The sequence below is a fragment of the Mobula birostris genome, chromosome 20, assembly GCF_030028105.1.
Source record: "Mobula birostris isolate sMobBir1 chromosome 20, sMobBir1.hap1, whole genome shotgun sequence".
Classification (NCBI taxonomy): Eukaryota; Metazoa; Chordata; class Chondrichthyes; order Myliobatiformes; family Myliobatidae; genus Mobula; species Mobula birostris.
The window spans coordinates 53,879,390-53,891,250 of record NC_092389.1 but is presented as its reverse complement, the minus strand read 5'-3'; the positions used below and the strand labels follow the sequence as shown (position 1 = coordinate 53,891,250).

At 46.6% G+C, this 11,861-nt stretch overlaps 1 protein-coding gene across 1 annotated transcript; it reads left to right on the top strand.

Annotated features, from left to right (window-relative positions):
* Positions 1–731: 731 nt before the first annotated feature.
* Positions 732–11,367, top strand: LOC140185186 (uncharacterized). Its single transcript, XM_072238586.1, has 2 exons — positions 732–764; positions 8,382–11,367. The coding sequence occupies exon 2, from the start codon at positions 9,078–9,080 to the stop codon at positions 10,440–10,442; it is 1,365 nt and encodes a 454-aa protein (XP_072094687.1). The 5' UTR covers positions 732–764; positions 8,382–9,077; the 3' UTR covers positions 10,443–11,367.
* The last annotated feature ends 494 nt before the right edge of the window (positions 11,368–11,861 follow it).

Here is an 11,861-nt window from a genome sequence, read left to right as displayed (position 1 = left end):
TGCTCCGAGCCAGACAAGAACCCCTATCTGAGTCTGTCTCATCTGTCTGTGCTTGACACGTCTCAATCTAAAGTTTTCTCTTTCTGTACCTGTCCCAGTCTCTTATTTTCCTTCTCAGGCTCACTCTGCCTTCTCGCCATAACCTTAGACGCCGTTGCAGAAAATCTTTGGGACCAAGTGCAATAAGTGTATACAACAGTTCATCTTTCTGCGACAGGAGACCACATTTCGGAGATCAACAGTCTCTGCATTATTATTTCATACATTATTCTTGCGCAGTGGTACAGTATTAATGTGTATATTATCATTCTCAATTTTATTTTTAGTTAAGTCTGCACACTGCTAATTGTGTTTTTAAATGTTGCTGCTGTAACGAAAGAATTCCCCACTCGGGATCGATAAAGTATTTATTATTATTATTATCATCATCATCATTATTCTCCAGCTCTTTATATCATTCATCAATGAATTTCCCAGCTCTTCACTTCACCTCCCCTCCCCCCCACATTCTTTATTCCCTCCCTCCCTTCCATTCCATTACTGAAGAAGGGTCTCGGTCTGAAACGCCGACTGTTCACTCCCCTCCATAGTTGCTGCCTGCCCCGCTGAGTCCCTCCAGCATTTTGTGTGTGTTGCTTTGGATTTCCGCATCTGCAGAATTTTTTCCAGTTTAACCTAATGCGCATGCGTGGACGGCGAGCAGCCTATCCCCGAATATCGCGCATGCGCTCAGTAGACGAGAGGCTCTGAAGGATCGGAAGCAGGTAGGATCGGGGCTGCGGGCGGCGGGAACTTAATCACCGGCGTCTGAACCGCGATTAAAGGAAAATTACTCGGAGCAACGTCCACACTGGTCCTGCACCCCAGCACACTCCCAGTCCTTGCCCCCTCTCTCAGCCCCAAGATTTACCCGAGTCACAGGGAGCTTCCGGCTGATCAGAGCTGGCGGCACCGCCATTTATGCAGCGCATGCGCATTTCCGGTTCCTTGAATGGCGGATAGACAGGTTTCTAGATCGTGGGGGCTTCTGGGTAAAGAGGCAGCCATAAGTCACACTGCTGGCGTTGTCCCCAGAGAGTATGTCTCAAACACTGCCGAACTATGTAAATCCGAGGATTAGTAACTCGGTACAAAAATATAGTGTCCAGTTACTCTCAGATGAAGAGTCCACCTTCCAGTCAGTGAAAATGTTAATTTATCGCAAAAAGAAATCCGCCCATCAGGCTTTAGTTCTCTCTGGGTAAATAACGACATGAAACAACTTTGTCCTCGATGACAAGTGACTTGCAGCTTTCACATCACAAAAATTCCACACTCCAATGAGAATAACTACTGCTCTCCCATTCATAGTCATTGGCATTGCCATCGGTGGGTTCATCACTGTCAATCAGCTGGGAGTTGGGGGGGATCCCAGTAATTCGAAAATCTCCAGGATCAGACATGTAGTAACAAGTTCTCTTTGTAGTGTTGTGGAACACGACCAGAACTTGAAGTAATACCAAAGGACAGAGACAAATTGAGCCAGGCCACAGGTTGATTAATTCCAGGTCGGAGGAGGTGCGGCAGGTGAAGGAGCAAGTGCGGGGATTGGCTGAGAAGGAGCGGCTGATTTAAAAAGCCGGTCGTGAGCAGCGAGCAAAACAGACCTTCCAGGTCGGAGGAGGCACGGCAGGTGAAGCTAATCACTCAAATTATTGGCTAATATATTACCAAGGCTCGCTGTAGAGGGGCGGCCTGTAGAAGAAAGGGCCTTGCGAGAAAAGTGCAAGTCTTTAGCTGAGGAGGCTGAGAGAGGAGACTATGCCACAGTTGGAGAGGGTGAGAAGTGGTGAGGAAATGACCACTAGGCTGATTCAGTGTGCTGCGTGCATGATGTGGGAGGTCAGGGACACTGATAGTGCCTCTGGCTCCTACGCCTGTGGAAAATGTGTCCAGATTCAGCTTCTGAAGGACCGTGTTACAGCACTGGAGAGGAAACTGGATGACCTTAGGTTCATCCGGGAGAACGAGTGTTTTCTGGACAGGACCTACAGTGAAGTCGTTACACTGAGGATACCAGAAGAGAGAAGGGGGACGACGATGAGCAAGGAAAGGATGCTTGAAGTACAGGAGACCCTGGGGATGTACCTCTCGTAAACAGGTTCACCCTCTTGGAAGCTGTCGGGACAGAAGATGATGCCAGCCTGAGAGGCAATCAGCTCTGCGAGTTGAAAATTGGCGCTGAAGCAAAGCCGAGGAGACAGACGTCAGGCAGAGCCGTGGTAGTAGGGGACTCCATAGTGAGAGGTACAGAAAGGGGTTTCTGTGGCAACAGGCGAGATTTAAGGATGGTGTGTTGCCTCCCTGGTGTCAGGATCCAGGATGTCACGGACCGATTTCAGGGAATCCTCAAGAGTGAAGGTGAACATCCGGAAGTGGTGGTGCATGTCGGCACAAATGACGTGGGGAAGAAGAGGAAAGACATTCTACAGCGTGACTTCAGAGAACTCGGAAGAAGGCTGAAAAGCAGGACTTCCAGGGTGGTTATCTCCGGTTTGCTTCCAGTTTCCCATGCTGGAGTGGTCAAGAACAGGGAGATAATGGATCTGGATGTGTGGCTGAGGAACTGGTGCAGGAAGCAAGGATTTACATTCTTGGACCACTGGGGTATGTTTCGGGGTAAGGATGAATTGTACAAAAGGGATGGGTTGCACCTTAATAAGCGGGGCACCAGCATTCTGGCAGGCAGGTTTGCCACTGAAACACGGGTGTGTTTAAACTAAGTTGTGGGGGGGGGGGGGCAGGGCGGGAGGGGACGAACTGGACACAAGGATGGAGATAAAGGGAAAGTGAGAATGAGAAAAGTTAAGCAAGACAGCAGAATCAACAGAGCAGAAAGCTCAAGAGGGGATTGTACAGTATGGCCAAGTGAAATAGGAATTGACATGAAAGGTGAGGGGAGTAATGAATTAAAAGTATTATATATGAATGCACAAAGTATAAGAAATAAAGTGGATGAGCTCGAGGCACAGTTGGAAATTGGTGAGTATGATGTTGTAGGAATAACAGAGACATGGCTTCAAGTGGACAGGGCTGGGAAATGAATATTCAAGGATATACATCCTATTGAAAGGACAGACTGATGGGCAGAGGGGGTGGGGTGGCTCTGTTGGTGAGGAATGATATTCAGTGCCTTGCGAGGGGGGACATAGAATCAGGAGACGTAGAGTCAGTATGGATAGAACTGAGAAACTGTAAGGGCAAAAAGACCCTAATGGGAGTTACCTACAGGCCCCCAAACAGTAGTCTGGATGTAGGGTGTAAGTTGAATCAAGAGTTAAAATTGCCATGTCGTAAAGGTAATGCTACAGTTGTTATGGGAGATTTCAACATACAGGTAGACTGGAGGAATCAGGTTGGTACTGGACCCCAAGAAAGGGAGTTTGTGGAGTCCCTCCGAGATGGATTCTTAGAACAGCTTGTACTGGAGCCTACCAGAGAGAACGCAATTCTAGATTTAGTGTTGTGCAATGAACCGGATTTGATCAGGTACCTCAAGGTAAAGGAGTCATTAGGAGGTAGTGAGCATAATATGATAAGTTTTAATCTACAAATTGAGAGGGAGAAGGGAAAATCGCAAGTGTCAGTATTACAGTTGAACAAAGGGAACTATGGAGCTATGAGGGAGGAGCTGGCCAAAGTTCAATGGAACAATACCCTAGCAGGGATGACAGTGGAACAGCAATGGCAAGTGTTTCTGGGAATAATGCAGAAGCTGCAAGATCAGTTTGTTCCAAAGAGGAAGAAAGATCCTAAGGGGAGGCCATGGCTGACAAGGGAAGGAATGGACAGTATAAAAATAAAAGAGAAGTATAACATAGCAAAGACGAGTGGGAAGACAGAGGAATGGGTAACTTTTAAAGAGCAACAGAAGGTAACTAAAAAGGCAATACGTGGAGAAAAAATGAGGTACGAAGGTAAACTAGCCAAGAATATAAAGGAGGATAGTAAAAGCTTCTTTCAGTATGTGAAAAGGAAAAAAAAAATAGTTAAGACCAAAACTGGGCCCTTGAAGAGAGAAGCGGGTGAATTTATGATGGGGAACAAGGAAATGGCAGACGAGTTGAACAGGTACTTTGGATCTGTCTTCACTAGGGAAGACACAAACAATCTCCCAGATATAATAGTGGCCAAAGGACCTAGGGTAATGGATGAACTGAAGGAAATTTATATTAGGCAGGAAATGGTGTTGGATAGGTTGTGGGATCTGAAGGCTGATAAGTCCCCGGGACCTGATGGTCTGCATCCCAGGGTACTTAAAGAGGTGGCTTTAGAAATCGTGGATGCATTGGTAATCATTTTCCAATGTTCTATAGATTCAGGATCAGCTCCTGTGGGTTGGAGGGTGGCTAATGTTGTCCCTCTCTTCAAGAAGGGAGGAAGAGAAAAAACAGGGAATTATAGACCGGTTAGCCTGACGTTGGTGGTGGGAAAGATACTGGAGTCAATTATAAAAAATGAAATTATGACACATCTGGATAGCAGTAACAGGATCGGTCTGAGTCAGTACGGATTTACGAAGGGGAAATCGTGCTTGACTAATCTCCTGGAATTTTTTGAGGATGTAACTATGAAAATGGACAAGGGGGAGCCAGTGGATGTAGTGTACCTGGACTTTCAGAAAGCCTTTGATAAAGTCCCACATAGGAGATTAGTGGGCAAAATTAGGGCACATGGTATTGGGGGCAGAGTACTGACATGGATTGAAAATTGGCTGGCTGACAGAAAACAAAGAGTAGCGACTAACAGGTCCCTTTCGGAATGGCAGGCGGTGACCAGTGGGGTACCGCAGGGTTCAGTGCTGGGACTGCAGCTGTTTACAATATATATTAATGATTTAGATGAGGAAATTAAAAGTAACATTAGCAAATTTGCAGATGACACAAAGCTGAGTGGCAGTGTGAAATGTGAGGAGGATGTTATGAGAATGCAGGGTGACTTGGACAGGTTGGGTGAGTGGGCAGATGCAGTTTAATGTGGATAAATGTGAGGTTATCCACTTTGGTGGTAAGAACAGGAAAGCAGATTATTATCTAAATAGAGTCAAGTTAGGAAAAGGCGAAGCACATCGAGATCTAAATGTTCTTGTACATCAGTCACTGAAAGCAAGCATGCAAGTACAGCAGGCAGTGAAGAAAGCTAATGGCATGCTGGCCTTCATAACAAGGGGAATTGAGTATAAGAGCAAAGAGGTCCTTCTGCAGCTGTACAGGGCCCTGGTGAGACCACACCTGGAGTACTGTGTGCAGTTTTGGTCTCCAAATTTGAGGAAGGACATTCTTGCTATTGAGGGAGTGCAGCATAGGTTCACAAGGTTAATTCCCGGGACAGTGGGACTGTCATATGTTGAAAGATTGGAGTGACTGGGCATTTAGAAGTCTGAGAGGGGATCTTATTGAAACATATAAGAGCATTAAGGGAGTGGACACGCTGGAGGCAGGAAGCATGTTCCCGCTGATGGGTGAGTCCAGAACCAGAGGCCACAGTTTAAGAATTAGGGGTAGGCCATTTAGAACAGAGTTGAGGAAAAACTTCTTCACCCAGAGAGTGGTGGATATATGGAATGCTCTGCCCCAGAAGGCTGTGGAGGCCAAGTCTCTGGATGCTTTCAAGAAAGAGATGGATAGAGCTCTTAAAGATAGTGGGATCAAAGGTTATGGGGATAAGGCAGGAACTGGATACTGATTGTGGATGATCAGCCATGATCACAGTGAATGATGGTGCTGGCTCAAAGGGCCGAATGGCCTACTCCTGCACCTATTGTCTATTGTCATGGTCATAGTCATTCTTTATTGATCCCGGAGGAAATTGGTTTTCGTTACAGTTGCACCATAAATAATAAATAGTAATAAAACTATAAATAGTTAAATTTTAATATGTAATTTATGCCAGGAAATAAGTCCAGGACCAGCCTATTGGCTCAGGGTGTCTGACCCTCCAAGGGAGGAGTTGTAAAGTTTGATGGCCACAGGCAGGAATGATTTCCTATGACGCTCTGTGTTGCATCTCGGTGGAATGAGTCTCTGGCTGAATGTACTCCTGTGCCCACCCAGTACATTATGTAGTGGATGGGAGACATTGTCCAAGATGGCATGCAACTTGGACAACATCCTCTTTTCAGACACCACCGTGAGAGCGTCCAGTTCCATCCCCACAACATCACTAGCCTTACGAATGAGTTTGTTGATTCTGTTGGTGTCTGCTACCCTCAGCCTGCTGCCCCAGCACACAACAGCAAACATGATCGCACTGGCCACCACAGACTCGTAGAACATCCTCAGCATCGTCCGGCAGATGTTAAAGGACCTCAGACTCCTCAGGAAATAGAGACAGCTCTGACCCTTCTTGTAGACAGCCTCAGTGTTCTTTGACCAGTCCAGTTTATTGTCTAAAAATAGCCCAATCTCATTCAGATGGAATACAGTCAGAGAATTTGCTGGTCGGTCAGGATGCCTGATCGTGCCTTGTTAGAAGATGAGAGTTTATATGTAAACATGGAAACAGTAGTCTACAATACATTACAGGCACTTTGGCTCACAACATCGTGCCAACGATATAACCTACTCCAGAATTTGCCTAGCGTTTCACTACCACTTAGCCCTCTATTTTGCAGTGCTCCACGTACCTATGTTACAGTGTCTGAAAAGACCGTTATTGTATCCGCCACACCACCGTCGCTGGCAGTGCATTCCACGCACCTGCCACTCTCTGAGAATCTTATCTCTGGTAACCCCCTTGTACCTGCTTCCAAGCACCTTAAAGCTATGCCCCCTCATTTTAGCCAACTCAGGCCCAGGAAAAAGCCTCTGGCTATCCACACGATCAATGCCCCTCATCGTCTGATGCAACTCTCTCAGGTCAGCGCTCATCTTCCATCGCTTCAAAGTTTACTCAGCCTACTCTTGTAAGGTATGCTGTCCAATCCAAGCAACATCCTTGCAAATCTCCTTTGCACCCTTTCTAGAGTATCCAAATACTTCCTGTAGTGAGGTGATCAGAACTGAATACAGTACTAAAAGTGGGGTCTAACTGAGGGCTTATACACCTGTAATATTACCTCATGGCTTTGGAACTCTCCCATAGTTGATGAAGGCCTTCTTATTGACACAGACCCCAAGATCTCGCTGATCTTCCATGCTGCCAAGAGTCCAAACATTAATATTGTAATCTGGCTTCAAATTTGACCTACCAGAATGAACCACTGGGTTGAGCTCCATCTGTCACCTCGCAGCCCAGTTCTGCAAATTATCGATGTCCCGCTCCACTCTGACAACCGTTCAGTCTATCCACAACACCCTCTATACATTTCTGTCATCAACAGACTTACAAACCCAACCTTCTACTTCCCCATCAAGGTCATTTATAAAAATGAGGTGTCCCAGAACAGATCGCTGCCGAATATCACTGGTCACCATCCTCCATGCAGAATACAAACCACCTACAACCACCCTTTGCCTTCTGTGGGCAAGCCAGTTCTGCAGGTCTCCTCAGATCCTGGCCTCATTACTTTCTCAATGAGCCTCGTATGGGGATTTTTATCAAAAGTCTTATGAAAACCATGTACACTACATACAACGTTCTACCTTCATCACTGTGTTTTGTAACATCCTCAAAGGATTCAATCAGGTTTGTAAGGCATGACCTGCCCTTGACAAAGCTGTGCTGACTACTCCTAATCAGATGCTCACAAGTCCTCCCACTTCAGATCTTCTCCAACAAGTTGCCCACCACTGATGCAAGACTTACTGGTCTATAATTTCCTGGGTCACCTCTACTCCCTTTCTTGAACAATCCTAGGGTACTTCTCCCGTCCTTATTGATGATACAAAGATCATCGCCTGATAATCAGCAATCTAACCCCCACGCTTCCCACAGTAGCTTGCGGTATATCTCAGCTTGAGTTGAACTGGGTAATATTATGATGCCAGAGCTCACATTGAGAGAATATCATATAGAAACATGTAAAATTATTAAAGTGATAGTCAAGATAGAGGCAGGAAAGTTGTTTCCACTGGTGGGTGAGACTAGAACTAGAGAACATTACCTTAAGGTTCACGGCATTTAGGATGGAGATGAGGAGGAACTGCTTTCCCTGAGGGTGGTGAATCTGGATTTCTCTGCCCAATGAAGCAGTGGAGGCTACCTCAGTAGATGTGTTTGAGACAAGGTTGGATAGATTTTTGCATAGTAGGGAAATTAAGGGCGATGGGGAAAGGCAGGTTGGTGGAGACGGGCTAGATGACGTTCTCGTGCTCCTATTTCTTGCCTTCTCACCATTCAGACTAAAATCTCACCTGAAAAATTGTTCTTCACCCATTGATGTCCTTTCAAATATTTTACAGGTTTGAAATGGCAGAACACTTGTGCATGGGAATCCCAACATGTCAGTTTTGTCTCTCTGACCGGATATATAAGGAGTGACCAGATATTTTCTTTGCAAGATCAACACATCTGTTGTCGATCCTTGGAGATTTCAACCCAGCTGGAAATGTATTCTGTCTCTGAAATGAAGTTTTCTGTTGTAACTCAGTGAAATCCACTGGAACCGGGAGCTGAGAACACACCAGCATTTGTTCACTGGAGATTGGTTCTTCAACTGCATTGGTTGTACAAGGGATTCAAACGTCTGACTTTCTGTATTGCCAGATAGTTGATCACAGTGAGCTAACATTCTCCTCCTCTCAGTGTGGGAAGGCATTCTCTCGCACCCTACCTGCAGACACGCCCGTCAGTTCACAGTAGGGAGAGGCCATTCACCTGCTCTGTGTGAGGGAGGGGATCTACTCAGTCATCCAGCCTGAAGATACATCAGCAAGTTCACACCATAGTGAGATGCTCCACCTGTTCTGACTGTGGGAAGCAATTCATTCTGTCATCGATGCTAAAGATATATCTGAAAATTCACCAGTGAGAGAACGCTAACCTGCTTAGGTGGTGGGAAGGCACTTGCGTGCCACAGCCATTCCCCTGCTCTCTGTGGGAAAGGGTTCTCTGAATCATCTCAACTGTATGAACACCAGCGAGTTCACACTATAAAGATGCCATTCACCTGCTCAGACTGTGGGAAGCGATTCACTCGTTCGTCCACACTCCAGAGACACCAGCGAGTCCACACTGGGGAGAAGCCATTCACTTGCTCTGAATGTGGGAAGAGATTCACTCAGTCGTATAATCTGAAAGTACATCAGCGAGTTCACACTGGGGAGAAGCCATTCACATGCTCTGAATGTGGGAAGGGGTTCGCTGATTCATACTCCCTTGTGAGGCACTGCCGAATTCACACTGGGGAAAAGCCATTCACATGCTCTGAATGTGGGAAGGGGTTCACTGACTCATCCCTTCTTGTGAGGCACTACCGGGTTCACACTGGCGAGAAGCCATTCACGTGTTCAGAATGTGGGAAGGGATTCACTGACTCAACCCTGCTTGTGAACCACTGCCGAGTTCACACCGGGGAGAAGCCATTCACATGTTCAGAATGTGGGAAGGGATTCACTCAGTCAGCTCATGTGAAGGTGCATCAACTAATTCACACTGGGGAGAAACCATTCAGCTGTTCTGAATGTGGGAAGGGATTCACTCAGTTATCCAGCCTCGTGAGCCACTGCCGAATTCACACTGGGGAGAAGCCATTCACTTGCTCTGAATGTGGGATGGGATTCACTACGTCATCTCAAGTGAAGGTGCATCAGCGAGTTCACGCTGTAGAGAGGCCATTCCGCTGCTCTGAATGTGGGAAGAGATTCACTGATTCATACTCCCTTGTGAAGCACTGCCGAATTCACACTGGGGAGAACCCATTCACGTGCTCTGAGTGTGGGAAAGGATTCACTCAGTCATCTCATTTGAAGGTACATCAACTAATTCACACTGGGGAGAAACCATTCAGCTGTTCTGAATGTGGGAAGGGATTCACTCAGTTATCCAGCCTTGTGAGCCACTGCCGAGTTCACACTGGAGAGAAGCCGTTCACATGCTCTGAATGTGGGAAGAGATTCACTCAGTCATCGCATCTGAAGGTACATCAGGGAGTTCACACTGGGGAGAAACCGTTCAGCTGCTCCGAATGTGGGAAGGGATTCGCTGAATCATACTCCCTTTTGAAGCACTGCCGAATTCACACTGGGGAGAAGCCATTCACCTGCTCTGAATGTGGGAAGGGGTTCACTGACTCATACCACCTTGTGAAGCACTGCCGAGTTCACACTGGGGAGAAGCCATTCACCTGCTCCGAATGTGGGAAGGGATTCACTGACTCATCCAACCTCGTGAGGCACTGCCGAATTCACACTGGGGAGAAGCCATTCACTTGCTCTGAATGTGGGAAAGGATTCGCTCAGTCATCTAATCTGAAGGTACATCAGCGAGTTCACACTGGGGAGAAGCCATTCACATGCTCTTAATGTGGGAAGGGATTCGCTGACTCATCCCACCTTGTGAGGCACTGCCGAATTCACACTGGGGAGAGGCCATTTCACTTGCTCAGAATGTGGGAAAGGATTCGCTCAGTCACCTCGACTGATTGAACTTCAGCGAGCTGTGATGAACCCCGTGGACTGTCATTTTAAGAGAGAGTGCCTGAGTTTGAGTCTTAGAGAGAGAGAGAGAGAGAGGGGTGGAACTTTTGGACTCTGCAGCTTGTTTTGATTTAAGCAAGGACACACTCACACACAGTCAGTCACAGTTGGAGTCGGACAATGGAAGGTAGCCAGTGACTGGTTGGAGCTTACGAATGCCCACAAGGCTGGGTTGAGTGTCGACCCAGCACACCGATAAGTGGCTATCAGGTTGCGTGATTGGGGCAACCTTGTGGAATCTACCTATGTGTTAGCCCTTGCCTGGGTGGTAGTTTCCTTTGAAGACTGTGATAAGCTACTATTGGTGATGATTCGTAATTGGATTTGGAACGATGACAGATAAAACCTACAGCGATAGTTGTTCTGTATTACTACCGTGGAATTTGTGGAATACGACATAAGTGCCTTCTTTCAACATTCACCTTGGGGTACAAGTATCTCTCTTTCACATCATTTAATCCGTGGATGAACTGAACTTTGATACCTGACCATCTTAAGATTCTAAGCCTTGTGCCCCCTCGAGCTAAATAGTTTGGGATTTATATTTGCACATATGTATACTCATAACACAGCTAACTTCTGATTATTCTTGCTTAAGTTACCACATTAAATAGATACTAATAAAGAGAGTGGTTTTTAACATCAAAACCAGACTCCAGGTGTGGTATGTTGCTGCTGGTTCATTTTAAACTGTCACGGGTACATGACAGAGTTCACACTGGGGAGAAACCATTCAGCTACTCTGAATATGGGAAGGGATTCTCTAAGTCGTCTCAACTGAAGTTGCATTAGCAAGTTCACACTGGGGTGAAGCCATTCTCATGCTCTGGATGTGGGAAGGGATTCACTAAGTCGTCTCAACTGATTGAACATCAGCGAGTTCACACTGGGGAGAAACCGTTTCAGCTGCTCTGAATGTGGGAAGGGATTCACTCAGTCATCTCATCTGAAGGTGCATCTGCAAGTTCACACTGGGGAGAAACTGTTCAGCTGCTTTGAATGTGGGAAGGGATTCGCTGATTCATACTCCCTTGTGAAGCACTGCCAAATTCACACCGGGGAGAAGCCATTCATGTGCTCTGAATGTGGGAATGGATTCACTGACTCGTCCTACCTTGTGAGGCAGGGTAGTGGAAAGCTCCTCTTGCGGGATGTGGGAAGGCAGGGGACCCTCCTGTGCCCCGGATAACTGCACCTGTGAGAAGTGCATCCATCTGCAGCTCCAAACAATCCATATTATGGAGT